The 17,128-nt window shown below is 32.3% G+C and overlaps 2 protein-coding genes and 1 long non-coding RNA gene across 5 annotated transcripts; 1 reads left to right on the plus strand and 2 right to left on the minus strand.

Moving 5' to 3' along the window:
* The first annotated feature begins 819 nt into the window (after positions 1–819).
* On the plus strand, positions 820–2,507 carry LOC106388462 (mannose-P-dolichol utilization defect 1 protein homolog 2). Its single transcript, XM_013828537.3, has 8 exons — positions 820–1,023; positions 1,105–1,258; positions 1,337–1,409; positions 1,491–1,557; positions 1,639–1,698; positions 1,917–1,977; positions 2,059–2,100; positions 2,214–2,507. The coding sequence occupies exons 1-8, from the start codon at positions 877–879 to the stop codon at positions 2,315–2,317; spliced, it is 708 nt and encodes a 235-aa protein (XP_013683991.1). The 5' UTR covers positions 820–876; the 3' UTR covers positions 2,318–2,507.
* A 10,010-nt stretch (positions 2,508–12,517) lies between these two features.
* On the minus strand, positions 12,518–14,393 carry LOC106388461 (F-box protein At3g12350). Of its 2 annotated transcripts, none has more exons than XM_048750908.1 (2): positions 13,255–14,393; positions 12,518–13,128 (listed from the first exon to the last, which is right to left on the minus strand). In XM_048750908.1, exons 1-2 carry the CDS (start codon positions 14,020–14,022, stop codon positions 12,733–12,735), a joined length of 1,164 nt encoding a protein of 387 aa, XP_048606865.1. In that variant the 5' UTR covers positions 14,023–14,393; the 3' UTR covers positions 12,518–12,732. The 2 variants fall into 2 exon arrangements, with proteins under 2 accessions (XP_048606865.1, XP_013683990.1); XM_013828536.3 differs by having other exon boundaries at positions 13,204–14,393.
* Positions 14,394–15,442: 1,049 nt separating this feature from the next.
* Positions 15,443–16,827, minus strand: LOC106388459. Of its 2 annotated transcripts, none has more exons than XR_001277852.3 (2): positions 16,307–16,827; positions 15,443–16,215 (listed from the first exon to the last, which is right to left on the minus strand). It is a non-coding gene; the product is annotated as an uncharacterized LOC106388459 (long non-coding RNA). The 2 variants fall into 2 exon arrangements; XR_002658881.2 differs by having other exon boundaries at positions 15,443–16,229.
* Between the last annotated feature and the right edge of the window lie 301 nt (positions 16,828–17,128).

Genomic DNA, 17,128 nt, shown 5'->3' on the forward strand with positions numbered 1-17,128 from the left:
TATTTTATATTTAAAAATAAAAAATAAAAAATTATTTATTATAACATGGGTATAAATAGGGCTGGGCAAATAAACCGAACCCGAAAATCCGAACCGAATCTGATCCGATAAAAATGAATCTGAATCGATCCGAACCCGACATAAATACCGAATGAATCATGTTTTATGGTATTTCGGATTATGGGTATTATCCAAACCGAACCCGAACCTAAATGGATACCCGATAGAACCCGAAACATTCAAAATTTCCAAAAAGAACTTGTACCAAATATGATCTCAATTCCTAATATGTATTCAAAATATATTGAACATCTAAAATAATTATCTATTATATGAAGATTGATGGTTGAAGGTGGCGGTTGAAGGTTGAAGTTTTTAGATTTTGGTGTTTTCTTCGTTGAATAATGCTTTTCATTTTATGAGAACTTGATTTTCGTTTTATGCTTTCATTTATTTGGTTTTCTTTTGATCAATAAATATGTTTACCTTTCACTTGATTTTGAATGATCACATATGATGTTCCTTTCTTTTTTTTGAACCGATTTTATTTATGTTTTGGTTACAAAGTAGATATAAATCAGGTACATTTAAACCGAAGAACCGATTGGAACCCGAACCTGAAAGTACATCGGGTTGTACCGGTTCTTTGAAGATTTATTAATCCCGATCCGAACCCGATAGAACTCGAACCGGTCCCGAACCGAATTTTCATATAACCCGAATGTGGCTGATTTTGATAAATCCAAAAAACCGAAACTCAATTGAACTAAACCGAAACCCGATTAGAATCCGGAATGCCATGTCTGGTATAAGAGAACTTTTTTGGGGACATAAGATTAAAGTCAAAATCAGTAAGGAAGGGAAAAACAAAAAAAAATGGAGTATCTAGGGATCGATTTGAGCTGTGCGATGGGATCTCTCCGGAACGGTGAATTCCCGGAGAAAGATTGTCTTCTTCCTCTAATTTCCAAGCTTCTCGGGTACATCCTTGTCGCTGCTTCCATCACCGTCAAGCTCCCTCAGGTATCAAATCAGTTAGATCTACAAATCTCTCAAATTTTTTGATTAATAACCAATTTTTTTTTTGTATAATAAATACTGTAGATAATGAAAATCGTGCACCACAAAAGCGTACGAGGCCTGAGTGTTGTGGCATTTGAGCTCGAAGTGGTTGGCTATACAATTTCTCTCGCGTATTGCCTTCACAAAGGTCTTCCCTTTTCGGCCTTCGGTGAAATGGCTTTTCTTTTGATTCAAGGTGCCTTCCCACAAATTTTACTCTCTCTCAAATGATCCTCTTTATGGTTTCTAACTAATAGCAGCCCTATCATTGCAGCTTTAATCTTGGTTGCTTGCATCTATTATTACTCTCAACCTGTCCCTATGACAACTTGGTTCAGAGCACTCTTGTATCCTTTTTAAAGAATGTTCTTAGCTTTGAGTTTCAGACTCTTCTGTATTGCATTTTCTTAATATCATGCCCTTTATAGATATTGTGCTGTAGCACCAACTGTGCTTGCTGGGCAGATTAATCCAACGCTTTTTGACGCTCTTTATGTGAGGAACAATGGCTTTTTTTTTTTAATTCACTTTATAACTCTGTGTAGGATACGTTTTGATGGTTTATCTTTATTGTAGGCTTCACAACATGCGATATTTCTGTTTGCAAGACTCCCTCAGATATGGAAGAACTTCAAAGTGAGTATAGTCTTTCTAGATATTTGTGAATAAGCTTCAGTCACGTAACCAGAGCTGATCATAATCTTTCAGTCATGTCACTTTATGGCTAACAGTTTAAAGTTTCTGGTATATCTATGCTCGTTTGAAACAAGATATATTTTTATAGATTATGCACAAAAGAAATCGTTTCAAACCTCCCGCTTATACCTCACATCACTTTCTGCCTCTCTTTACAGAACAAAAGCACTGGAGAACTCAGTTTCTTAACTTTCTTCATGAACTTCGCTGGGTCCATTGGTAAGAGGGCTCCCTTGATGTGTGTCTCCTCTATTTTCCAGTTTTATTGTAATAATCAATTATTGTTTGTTTACATCGCAGTGAGAGTTTTCACCAGTATCCAGGAAAATGCCCCAGTTAGCAGTATCCTTTGCAGCTAAGATTTGCTTGCTATTATAATCTTACCTGCACATTTTAATCATATATGGTTTTATATGCTCTATAGAAATCTTTCCTTTTCCTTAACCTCTCCATAGTTCTTACGGGATTTGCTCTTGGAGTCTTCACCAACGGAACTATCCTGAGTCAGATTCTCATGTATCAGAAGGCTGCTGCAGTAAAGGAGAAGAAATCCAATTGAAAGGTAGAAAGATAATCCTAAATCAAATATTGGTGTTGTAGGCTCCAAACAAAAAAGGAGATTAATCAATCAATGTTGCAGTTATTGCTTTTCTTTTTAATATCCCTTTTCAAGGATGATCAGACTTTGTTCACTCTATGGGTTCGACTTGATTCTGATAGTAGGGCAGCTGTTTGAAGTCTGGTTGATTTTTTCCTGTGTTGTTATGATAGCTAAACCTGAAACTACACGAAATGGTATGATGTCTTCGTCCAGTAATCAATATCAATAACCCACCCACGATTGTTATTGTTGAGAAGAACTACACAATCTGATGGAAGTTAGGGTCTGGTCTATAGATCGGAGTATATATATGCATGTGCTTAACTTTACCTTTGATGACAATGTGTAAGAGGGACAAAAGTAGATAGTTATCTCATTTGGATGCCAGAGTTATTGTTGGACAAAAATCTTTTATAGACCAAATGGTCAAAAAAAAAATCTACAACATCCAAAAATAATCTACAACATCCAAAAAAATCTACAACATCCAAAAATAATCCAAAAAAAAAATTAAAGGAAAATAACGATTTTGCCATTAATGAAAGAGTGATATGAACCATTGGATCATCACATCTATGTTTTAATCTTGGCCATGCAATTTCACATATGTCTCATTCTCTCTCATTCTCTTTCTTTAATCTCGGCCATTCACATCCACACAATCTTTCTTATTTCATTCTCTCATTCGAGTTGGTAAAACTAGTATAACTCGTACAACTAAATATTTTAAAAAATTATATAATTGGTATAAAAATGTTATAATTTACACATGAAATAAACAAATAAATATTCTAATTGGTATATGATGACAAAAATGTCATCTATTTAATTTAAGATTTTTCATTTTTTTATTAAATTATTGCATTACACACTTAATTTTATATTATATACTTTATACTTTTAAGGTTATTAACTATATTAACCATATTTTTATGATAATCAAACATCGAACATATTTTACAAAGCTATGATGTAAAAATATTGGTACAACCCTTATGACTAGACATATAAACAATATATATATATATATATAACTTATATATATATTATACGAGTATTACTGGTACAACTAGTACAACTTCGACGTTTCAGAAATTAACAAAACTAATTTGGTATTTCATATGAGAAAAACAATCATATATCTCAGTTGGTATGTACTCATAAAATTTCTCTTAATTTAATTTGAAGTTTTAGAAAAAATATAAAAATTATTACACAATTCCATAAGTTTACATGATCTACCTTATACTTTTAATGTTTGTTAACGTGTTTGTCCACATAATTTTTGGAAAACATACATGAAATGTATTTTTACAAAATTGATGATTTCATTATAACCGGGCAAAGACATGTAAACATAAATAAGTGGTACAACTGAGGTAAATGTATTTATTATGTGGTACAACTAATATTTTATGATTTCACTGCCAAAGTAAAACTATGCACAAACTGGTACAACTCAAAAACTAGTACAACTATGTACAGTCGGTACAACTAGAAAACTTGTACAACTGCTTGTTATTTAATTTAGTATTATTTTAAATATGCATTACGTTGTAACTTAAATATATCATCCCATTTAAATATGTAATTATAGATTAAAATTATGCTATGAATATATTTGATATCTTTTTTAAAAGTAAAAATAATTTTATGTATTATTTGCATTAATATTTCTTGCAATATATTTGACTTAATATTATTTACTAGTTATTATTTAATCAAATATAATCATATTAATTGTAAAGTTGTAGTAATTATACATTTTTTAGTTGTTCTAGTTATACATGTATTTTGACAGATGCAAGCAGGAAATATTGACAAAATCAATTCGGTATTCTATATGTAAAAACAATCAAATAACCAAACTGGTAACTGTTTAGATAGATTCCTTATTTTTAATGATTTTTTGTTTTTTTTTTGTTTTTAGCAATTCTTACACCATCACATAAGTTTACATGATCTACCTTATACTTTTAAGGTTTATTAACTTGTTTGTCTACATAATTTATGGAAAACATACATGAAATATATTTTTACGAAATTGATGATTTCATTGTAACTGGGCAAAGCTATGTACACATAAATAAGTGGTACAACTGAGGTAAATATATTTATTATGAGGTACAACTAATATTTTTTTATTTCACCGTCAAAGTACAACTATACACAAATTGGTACAACTCAAAAACTAGTACAACTATGTACAGAAGGTAGGGGTGGGCGTTCGGATACCCGTTCGGGTTCGGATCGGGTATTTCGGATTTTTGGGTATTTCGGTATATGGATAGAGAACCCGTTCGGGTATTTCTGTATTTCGGGTCGGGTTCGGGTATTTTTAGTTCGGGTTCGGTTATTTTGAATCGGGTACGGATATTTAGATTTTAAAAGAAAAAAATTAAATTTTTCATTTTTTAAGTTTCTTGTATTTAAAAATATAGATTTCACTTAACTGATTTTTTTATTTTTTATGTATTGAATGATTAATAAGTTTGGAGATAATATTTCAAAAACAAATAGATATTAATTTGCGTATTGTTTTTAAACTTTGAATGTAACTTTTGCTAATACATGAAACAAAAAGTTTGGCATTTATTTTAAATGAATATCAAATCATTTTATCCATAATTATATATATACTTGTGATCTCAAAGTATGTGTAACATCAATATAAATATTTTTTAAAAAATGAGAGATGTAAACTAGAAATATAAGGGTAAGTATATATATGTTCGGTTATCTTCGGATATCCATTCGGGTTCGGATATTACCCGTTCGGGTTCGAATATCCAATCTCTCATAACTTAATACCCGTTCGGGTATTTTGCTACTTTGGTTCGGGTTTTTCGGGTCGGGTTCGGATGCGGCTTCGGGTATCGGGTAAAGTGCCCACCCCTAACAGAAGGTACAACTAGAAAACTGGTACAACTATTTGTTATTTTATTTAATATTGTTTTAAATGTTCACCACGTTTTAAATGTGTATCATATTTTAAACATTGGGGTTGAACACATTATTAATACTGGTATAACTAGGACAACTATTCAAGTTCTGAAATTTAAATATTCAATTTGGTACTACATATGAAAAAATAATCAGCTGGCCAAATTGGTAAGTGTTTAAAACAACGCAACTCAAATGTTGCCACAATTAAACTAGTAATACTATTATTGTAGTTAAACCAGTTGTATCAGTCAGGCTATTATTATCGTAATCCAAACACCAAACATGAATGCTTATACATCATTTTGAACTCTTGATGTTTTTTGTGTCATCTTCTGGAATATATTCTTCTAATCCTTTACTATTGCAACATTTTTCGGTTTGACAATTGTCTTCTTTGGTTTCGAGAGCAAAAGGATAAAAATGATTTTTTTCTGTAAATAGTACAACTAGTACAACTGGTAAAACAACTAATTATTCAAATACATATTATATAAAACAAAATTTTAACAGACAAATTCATGCATGGCAAAATTAGACCAACATTTTGGTTCTACATTATCCTCTTCTATAACATTATTCGCTGAAAACAAAAACCCTAATATAGCCATATTAGTTATAAAATTGTACTAGTTATAGTTGTTCTAATTATACTAGTTATACTCGTTGTAGTTGTACTAGTTATACTAGTTTCAGTTGTACTATGTGTACTAGTAGCGCTTTGCGTTCTTCACTGTCAAAAATTTTGTATTTAAAAGTGAGATTCAATTTTATATGAGAGAAAATAGATTGGGAATGATGAAGAATTGATCGATTTGAGATAAGAACGAAAATTCGTAAGGGTTGAAGAGTTTTTTTTTTTATTTTGATTTTGATTATGGAATGGAGAAATTTGTTAAAATGGAGATTTAAAATCAGGACTTTTTAAGGTTGTGAATCCAGATGAAGTAAATGAAAACAGATAATATTGAAGGGATTAGATGAATGACACTTAAGTTTGAGTTTGAGTTTGATTTTTAAGAAATGGTGATAAAAAAATGGAGATGAAGAACGTACAAAATGATGTTGGAGAAGAAGTAGAGATTTGGGGGTCTAGGGATCCGGATTGGGTTGGGTCGGATTATTGGGTTTGGATAAGTAGTGGTTGGGTTGGTAAATAAAAAGAAGTTTCTGGGTTTTGAAGTCTTTTTGACTATTTTTCTGTTTAAAATTAATTCAAAGTAAAAATTAAAATATAAGGGGTCCTTTTTAGATTTTTTCTAGACCAATTGGTCTATATCAGCATTTGATCCGTTATTGTTCCATAGACCAAAGTTGCAAAGATCAGTCTTTCTTAACCAAAGTAGATAGTTATCTCATCCCCTATATATTAATTGAGAAACATTTGAAAAGATGTAACCTTAATTTTGTATTAATTAAAATAGGCCCCAATGCATAGGTGGCACTCAATTAGGTAGTCAATTACATTCAATTGAAAAATAAGTAGGTCCACATTCGATTTTTATATGTTGATAGATACATAAGTTGGTCAAACTATATGATATAATGATATGATATGTTATTTTCTTTCCTTAAATCAAACCTACGGAATTACCATAAATGACTAATATATATATGACAATTAATGATTTTAATAATAAAGATTTGATAACAATTTATATCTCCTCCATCATTTTTTGTTTAATTTTATGTTATTAAAATAAATTAAACAATCAAATTAGCTATAAAAGTAAAATTTAGATTTTTTCGTATATGTTATATTTTGAATTTTTAAAAACGACAATAAATGACTAAAACTATTAAAATTATTATGTTAAAAATTAATGATCAATGGTTTAACATTTTTATTATAAGAAGATACACATGATTTTAAAACCATATGAGTAAAAAATATCATTTAATAATAAAATAAATATATATATATAGATTAAACACTATATACCATAGGATTACATAAATATTTTAATATTAAAAGTTTCAATGAATTTTCAAGAACATTTATAAATTATAAACTTATTAAAGATTTCAGATTGAAAATTTTGTTATCGATGATTTAAATATTTTGTTATAAAATGATATGAATGATCATAGAACCGTATGATTATAAATTCTTATTTAATAAATAACTATATAAAATATACTATTCTTAGAAAAATAGGTTGGTCCATCTTAACTTATATTACACTTTTTATTAAACTAACTATCGAATTGATAAATAACGTACCAAAAAATGTTTTGCACTTTCCTTAAATAAAAGCTACGAAATTACCTAATATGATTAACATATATGTGAAAATTAATTATTATGAATAATAAATATTTGATAACAATTTGTGTATCTTAGTTCTTTTTAAAAAATTTATATTATTAAAATATATTAAAAATCACATTAAATATATAATAAAAAACATTTAAATTTTTTTATATGTTATATTTTGAATTTTTCAAAACGTCTATAAATTATTAGAAATTTGAAGATCACCACTCTTAAAATTTTGTGATCAATAGATTATTTTTTTGTCATAATAAGTTACAAATGATCATAAAATTGTATTAATATGAACTTTTATTTAATATTATAAGAAGATACACATGATTTTAAAACCATATGAGTAAAAAATATCATTTAATAATAAAACATATATATATATATATAGATTAAACTATATACCATAAGATTACATAAATATTTTAATATTAAAACTTTCAATGAATTTTCAAAAACATTTATAAATTATAAACTTATTAAAGATTTCACATTGAAAATTTTGTTATCGATGATTTAAATATTCAGTTATAAAACGATATGAATGATCATAGAAGTGTATGATTATAAATTCTCATTTAATAAATGACTATATAAAATATATTATTCTTAAAAAAATAGGTTGGTCCATCTTAACTTACATTATATTTGTTATTAAACTAACTATCGAATATTCGAATTGATAAATAATCTACCAAATATTGTTTTTGCACTTTCCTTAATTAGAAGCTACGAAATTACCTAATATGATTAACGTATATATGAAAATTAATTATTATGAATAATAAATATTTGATAACAATTTTGATATCTTATTTCTTTTTTTAATTTTATATTATTAAAAGATATTAAAAAATCACATTAAATATATAATAAAAACATTTATATTTTTTCTTATATGTTATATTTTGAATTTTTCAAAACGTCTATATATTATTAGAAATTTGAAGATTCTCACTCTGAAAATTTTGTGATCAATAGATTATTTTTTTTGTTATAATAAGTTACAAATGATCATAAAATATAACGCATATGAATTTTTATTTAATAAATATTCAAACTAAATAATATATATATATATTTATATATATATATATATATATATATATACTAATGATTTAAAGCAACAAGATTGGCTGATCAATTTAGTTGTCCAGTTGAAATCTTTCAAAAGTATGTGAAAGACTAAAGTCAAAGTAAATATGGATTTAGAATAGTAGTTATATTTTACTAACCAAAATACCGAAAAAAAATGAACCGAATCGAAACCAACCCGATATCTGGATTGAACACCCCTAATCCAAATGAAGCCAAACTATTGTTTCATTCTCCAAAATATAATAAAAATAATAACTTAATTCCGCGCAAGGCGCGGGTCTTATCCTAGTTTAATATTAGTTGGAATGTTTTGCTTCGAACTTTTTTATAATCAGAAAGAGGGACAAAAAATAAAAAAGAATTTAGAAGAATTGAAGAAAAAAGGATCTATTGCTCTGATACCATGAAGAAATATGCAGAAGTACTAATAAGAGAATAAAGAGTGTATGCATGTGCTAACTTTAACTTTGATGACCAAATATGAAGACATTTTTTCGACAAAGAACTTAACGCTGCTGTTATTACTTGCTCTACAACTGACAGATATAACCATTCTAAACAATCTCCTAACCAACCTGACGACAATAAACAGTTGCATAATACGAAGCAGAATTTTCAAACACAAACAATAAATAAGTTTATAATTTAGTCATGTGGTTTAACTAAGGGTTCAAAGATGCAACAGAGAGTTGATATGATTCCATAGACCTATTTTAGAATGTCCATAACTCCTTAGTTGTTTTGGAATATGAGTTAGCGGAAAGGATTGAATGCTCAAGAGTTCTCGAGAATAGAAAACACCATCTGATCTTTTTGAAACTGTTTCGACTCTTCAAGACTTGTGGTTTCAGATCATTTATGTTCTATAGAGAGAACCTCATTTTCTTCCCTTTGTCTTTGTCAAGGTTTTATGTTGAGGCTCTTTATATGCCACAGATATGGTTCCATAGACCACAACTGCAAAGAGCATTTTTAGTTGTTCTTGACCAAAGTAAATAGTTATCTCCTTTAAAAGTAATTGGAATGATTTGCTTAGAATTTTTCATAGTCAGAATGAGGTACACAAAAGCAAAAAGAATTTAGAAGGATAGAAAACAAAAATAAAATGGATATTGGTTTGATATACACTGAAGAACTATGCAGAAGTATTAAGAGAACAAAGAGTATATATGCATGTGCTTAACTTTAACTTTGATGACATAATGTGAAGACACTTTCTTTGACAAAAAAATTAAAGCTGTTGTGTAGATGTTACTCAAAGGATATATTTTTAACATTTTGTTTGCGTAGATGTTGCTCAAAGGATATATTTAATAGTTTGTTGGTATCAGAGCAACTATAGCTGTCAAATGAGCGGGCTAACCATTGGTTGTCCATGTCCAAATATAAATGGGTTTAATTTGGTGACACCCATTTGTCCATGCGGATTATAAATGGACAAGAATCACATGACCAATAGGTAATGGGCGTTAATGGATTTGAACTATGTGGACATGGACGGTCCAATGACAAAAAGCCAAAGTTTCTAAAATCCGAATTTTTTCGCCAAAATCGCAAAATTGATTTTTTCCGCTAAAATCTTAATATTAAGTTTTTTTTGTCAAAACCATAAAATCAAATATTCCAGCTAAAACCGCAAATCAAAATTTTCGCCAAACCCGCAAAATCGAGGTTTCTTGCCAAAATCGTAAAATCGAGTTTTCCCGCCAAAACTAAAAATTGATTTTTTCCGCCAAAAACAAAAATTGATTTTTTACGCCAAAACCGGAAATCGAGTTTTTCCGCCAAAACCGCAAAATCGAGTTTTCCCGCTAAAACCAAAAATCGAGTTTTCCCGCCTTAACCGCAAAATCGAGTTTTTCCGCTAAAACCGCAAAAATCGAGTTTTTCCGCTAAAACCGCAAAAATCGAGTTTTCCCGTTAAAGCCTCAAAATTGGGGTTTCTCGCCAAAATCGGAAAATCTGGTTTTTTTGCTAAAACCGAAAAATCGATTTTCCCCGCCACAACCGCAAAATTGACTTTTTCCGCCAAAACCGCAAAATTTAAACTTTTCTTATATGGTCTATTATGGACTCCATGACATCTCATGTAAACATGGGTGTTAGTGGGTCTGGTCGGACATGGTTCTTAATGGACATGGTCACTTTCTGACCGCAAACAATAAATGGACAAATGGATATGGGCTAATGGACGTGGGCTAACCCAGTTTACGGCTATAAGAGCAACAAACTGTTAATAGAAATGGATCTATTGCTCTGTTAAAATATATCCTTCCCCAACAGAAACCCTGCCGATTTCAATTAATCACTTACCATCAAAAGATCACTACACCTAGTGCTGGGCAAAAAACCCAAATCCGAAGAATCGAATCCGATCCGAAAAAGTAGTACTGAACCCGAACCGAAATTGATTAAATATCCGAACGGGTTCAAACTTTTGGTATCCAGAGAACCGAAACCGAATCCGACCCGAACCGAAGTATTTCGGGTACCCGAATGTATCCGAAATAGATTTATATATCTAAATATATTAATTATTTTTAGATTCAATGTATATTAAAAACATTCAAAATATATAAGATACTTTTAAGTTGTCTAAAATACTTGAAAATATATACAAATATTCAAACGTAAATTTCTAAAATAGTTAAAATATACTCAAAACACCAAAAATAGTTGAAATGTCTACTGATTCTCTATCAAAATATTTAAACCAAACCAATTTATATGTTAAGTTTAGGTACTCTGACATATGTTATTCAAATTTATATGTGATATAGTATTTTATTTACAGATTTTGAGAAATTGAAACTATATATTGAATTTTAAAATTTTTAAAATCATTTAAATGGGTTATCCGAACCCGAACCGAACCCGCAAAGATCTGAACCGAACCCGAACCGAAATTTAGAAATACTCGAATGGGGCTAAAATCTTTAACCCCGAAAACCCGAAACCCGAATAAATCCGAACCGAACCCGAATGGATAGCCGAACGCCCACCCCTAACTACACCACTGTAAAGACCATTGTAAATTAGTTCCTCTTTGAAGTTGTAATATATATTCTGTCTTTTAAACAATTTTGAGTTTCTAAATTGTTCCTCACCCTTTAGCTCAATGATCGCTTTGGTCAACTTAACTAGTGAGTAATTTGCTCAAAAAAAAAAAAAAACTAGTGAGTAGTTGAATTAGTGTTTTATGAACATCAATTCAAATCGTTCTGGTGTATTGATTACTTATCGATTTCATATCACTTTTTTTTTCCGTAAATGAATACTGCAGAATAGTATTCCGAAATAATATAAACGATTAATTGTTGAAATTTCAAAGAAATTAAAGAAATCAAAAGTGATTTCAAACATTATAACGCTTGCTATGATACATACTAGAATTTATGAACAATGAGAAATTGATTTCTCCTTTAAAACTCGGTTACATTGGTGTTGTATACAATTACTCTAACCAAGTAAGTCAAAACCAGAATACAATCTACTAAACCTGAATAAACCATGGTATACATTTTGATACCCCTTGAAAGAACTAGACAACTCGGCTCCATTACACAGTCATATCTGATTCAACTTGCAAAAGGAGGAAACATAACAAATTGCAGTCATATCTGATTCAACTTGCAAAAGGAGGAGAAAAATAACAAATCACAAACTTGAGTTGATCAGGTTTAGTCAATATAGGATTATAGATTCTTGGTATTAGTTTAAACACTCGAACTTTCAATATAAATCGACCGGATTGTGATTATATTATCACAAAGCGGATCACCACAATTTATCTATTGGCAAGTGTGAGCACAATCGCAAGAATTCATGAAAAAAAATTCCGGTCTCCGAAGTAAAACCACAAATAAATTATTTTATTCTGGCAAACTTACAATCTACAGAAAACAAATAAATACAAAGCGATTCCACCATCCAAGTTTAAACCAATCGGTCTGAAACTAAATCTGAAAGCAATAGTCACCTAAGTCTTGTATGTACAGAGAAGTTGATCATATCCATCCACCACCAACATAATTCACAGGCCAGAACCAAAAAAGCAAATCACATTTTAAGCATCTAACACATCAGCCAGACAACCATCTTCTAGGGCAACACGTTTCAGATCAGTGATAAACTGATCTCGAAGAAAGCCGAAACCAAAAGTCCCATTTTCATACAACCAGACCCGTCCTTCTCCCGGATCGTAACTAGAGTTCATGTACAGCATTCCAGATATAACTTGTTCATGAACTTCTCCGCGGAGAGGGGTGATATGGATCCGACTATCCAATATCAGCTCTTCTTCAACGGAAAACGGAGATCTGATGAAGGCATGGTTGGGTGTCCAGAACACAGGAGAAGTTTGCCGTGAGAGAGACAAGTCCTCTACTTTTTTGCAAATAACGCGTCCAACGTCATCGTATTTGACCAAATATAACTCCAGGTTCCTTCCCTCACAGAAACCCTGCCGATTTCAATTAATCACTTACCATAAATTAACAGAAACATAATGAATGAAACCAAGCTTTAAGAAGCAGACCTTCCATAAGCCTTGTAATGGTTTAGCAAGCGTAGGCGAGAAGTCAGAAACCTTGATGAAATGTTCAGGCTCCCATTTGATCCTCGCTTGTCTCTCCCTCTCCTTCTTCCTCTTTCTCCTTCCATCACCTCCTGGACTCGTCCTATTCGCCAACTGAGTGTACATCTCCGAAACAACATCCTCGCTCCCCTCGTCGTCGTCCCCTGAGCTAGATCCTTTACAGACCGGACTCTTCTGCTCCTCTCGAAAAAAACACGGATTCTCCTCAACCATAATATGACCGTTCCCCATGAAATTCACATCCACAGGGACGAGACTGCTCCTCTCTAATTCGCTTAGATCCACAGGGACACCAGATCTATGATTACCATCGAGATCAAGAAAGTTCTCTGTTCGCCCCTCCGGTGAGATACCCAACACGAGAAACGGCGTTTTCCGCACCCGATACGTGTCGTCGTTGGTGGCCAAAACCCTAGATCCCAGGACGAAGGAGGAGCCCCACTCGAAGAAAACCAGCGGCGGCGATGAATCGGCGGGGTTTGCCCGCCCGCAGAGCCGCCAGAATCCGATCAGATTCTCCAACCGCTTCAGAGTCCTGTAGAGGAGCTTATATGCGATTCGACCGTTTCCCCATTTCTGGATCTGCGTCTTCTTCCCCCATCTTCGATCGCACATGACGTGCCAGATTTTGCGGTCTTCGCGACATAGCGAGGCGAAGCGTTTCGATGTGCAGGCGAAGCTACAGATCTCTGTCGGTGAGAGGAAGGATAAGATGCGGAGCTGGAGATCCTCGGGGATATCGCTCAAGGCAAGTGCCATTTCTTCCGATACAATGTGAAGATGGATAGCAGAGACTTTCGGGATAATAAGGTAAAATCGGAATTGTGAAATTTCTTTCAAAAGTTTAGATTCTTTCAAAACCGAATATGCAAGGGAGACAGAAGGTGTGATACTGGTTTGGTTTGGTCTGGCCCCCGAGTTTGATGTTTCCGAATTGAACCATTCACGTGTAGGTAAGGATGTAAATTTTCTGATCCATAAATTTAGATTAAAAATTTAAAGCAAAAACAAAAATTAAAATTAAATAGAAGGGCCGAAACTTTCTCTCTTCTCTCACTTTGATCTTTGAGAGAGAGAGAGAGCTGGTTTCTTTCCTCCAGTCATGTTCCGACGAATTCTTTCCCAAAAAAAAAAATAAGAGGATCTTGGATAAACAAAATTCATGGTATACTTCTGAAGATTAATTCTTAAAACTTTGAACAAACAATAGAAAATTTAATAGAAAGTCTTTATTAAGTATCAATCCCATCTCCAACATGCAGTATCTCCCACAGTATTGTCTATGTCGGCTCTTGGCTTCGGCATCTGATGACTCTTGGCTTCGGCATCTGGTGACTGCTGGCTCTTTTTCGGGTTTTCCCGACTTTTGTTTTTATAATAATTTTTTTTCTTTTTTGTTTCTTTTCCAGTCTTTGACAATATGCTCTCATCTACTAGATTCAACCGTATCTCAATATTCAATCATTTTAATTTTCCTTATCCCAGTTAGGGTTTGATCATCTTCGGTCTAACTCTATCTTTTAAGATGATATGTGGTCGATTAGGAGTATATGACTGCTTCATTGCATGAAATTGAATCTCCGTCGTCTTTGAGCAGGGGCGAATGTAGAAAGTGTTTTTAGTGGGTGCATAATTAATGTAAAATAAAATATATGATATAGAAGGATCGAACTTGAGTCATCAAGTGGGTGCACAAGAGCACATTAACCACTTTTTCTCGCTGAATCTTTGCTTTTTTGCATACAAAATTTTTAATTGTCATAATACTATGGGTGCACGTGCCCCCATTGTTATTGCCCTGGCTTCGCCACTGTCTTTGAGTGATGGCGATTTGTCACCCTAATTTTCTGCTTGTATCGTTGTTGGTTTTGTCTTCCTCAGTCTTCCTGCTCATGTGTGTTTTTAGCGGTTCCCGTCTAAACTTGCCGGCGATGACTCTCAAGTCGATCTTGGGAAGCGGTGGGTTTCTCTCTCGACGTGTGCTGCCTCTTCGTCTTCGTGCGCACATGTGGTATCGAGCTGGATCTTCTACCACATCCTCTCTTTGGACTTTCTTCTGTTGGGCTTCTTTGGGCCTCATTTGTAATTAGTTTATGTTTGGATGTGCCTGTTGGGCCTTCCCTTTTGTAATAGTTTTTTTACTGTTTGGGCTTGATAGCTATAATAAAGATAACAAAAAGAAAGAGAATAACTCCTTTTTCACACTAGAATTTTCATTGAACTTAGAAAAATACATCAGAAAAAATATATTTTTGAGATACTAATCTAACGGATAATATATACTCTCAAGTCTCAGGGCCTAAAACTGACAAAAACAAACAACTTCTTCTAGAAACAAAAGTCAACAAAATCAACATATTCTCTGATACCAAAAAACATAACATAAAACAAATGACTAGAACAAGTTATAGACCCATGTCAAAATCAAAGCCATAAAACCCTAGCAAATGAAACCGTCGGAGAAGGAGGAATGGAGAGAGAGACATCGAAAGCCAAACTTTATTTGGGGAAGAACAGAGACTGCACCTCACTACACTGCTCTAGAGACACACCAGGAGCCACGAGGTAGACATCAGAGAACCAACACCAGGGAAAAGAAAAGACACACCATTAAACTTCAACCACCCACGACACAATGCTAAAAAGAGCTGAAACCCTTCTTCCTTGAAATCAAGCCAGAGAAACCAACTCAAACCACAAGATAAACCAACCACCAACAGATATATTTCATTGCTAACTAGATCAAGGAAGAGCAACCAACAAAATTCAATGGGACCACCAGAAACGACCGAGGAAAGCACCTGCGGAATAGAGACCAAGGCCCAACAGCAGGAAGGAATCGATACTCTATAGATCCACCACTAGCAACCTAGAATTTGAAGCAGAGATGGAGCGGAGAACCGCACCACACAAATAAGCCACCACCAAAATACCTCAATTGATCCTCCAAATCTGAAATTATAGATCTGGAATTTCTTTCTAAAAATGATCTAGTCCAAAGACATGTAACCAGAAATGAACAATAATATCACAAGGGAGATACACTGATCGGACCGACGGTGGCAAGGGAAGCCAAGCCCCGGTCGTTGAAAAGTATCTTAATAGATGAAGTAGAGAGCAGGCAGAGAGACATTTCTAGAGAGATTTTTTTGAAGGACTGTTGTGGGTGGGTGTGAGAAAGAGAGTAACTCCCTAGTGTATTATTCCATAGTAAATCATATATATAAAAATATAATATTTGGAGAATAAGTACATCTTGAAATAAAAGTATATCTAGAATTTTGATATAATTCATGATAGACATCCATATCTAAAAATTCATTACATTTCTTTTTAGATGCCCATTATATAAAACACTCTATAAAGCGTAAAGATGCTAACTCATTAAAAATCCTACTAGAAAAATCCAATGAAAAAATTATGTTTAAGAGAAAAGGAATGCAGAGCATTAATATTCACTCATGTGAACACCACTTGAGTTCTTTAAAATGGTGTAGTCCAATATGATGAACTAACTCTTTTAAATAGTAGTCAAAAACACCTTGATAAATATATCTGCAAATCTTCGCTTAAATAAATTTGTATAACACTAGCGTTATTATTCGTTTGCAATGTTTGCTGTTAATTTCTATTGATCATCATTTTTTATACTTGATGTCATCATATGTATGAAAAAGTCTTCAGAAGGATGATAGACTATCTTTATAATTACAACTTTACACTATCTCTTTTTTTTTTGACATCCCATAAGCTATTAGTCAAGTTAGTCAAGTTTGAACAGGTCTGGTTATCCAGACCGGAATAGAACAACCAAAAAAACATATATTCCTTAGAAAGATCTAGCGGTTCTAGCTAAGAAATCTGC

The sequence above is a fragment of the Brassica napus genome, chromosome C3 (genome assembly GCF_020379485.1).
Source record: "Brassica napus cultivar Da-Ae chromosome C3, Da-Ae, whole genome shotgun sequence".
Lineage (NCBI taxonomy): Eukaryota > Viridiplantae > Streptophyta > Magnoliopsida > Brassicales > Brassicaceae > Brassica > Brassica napus.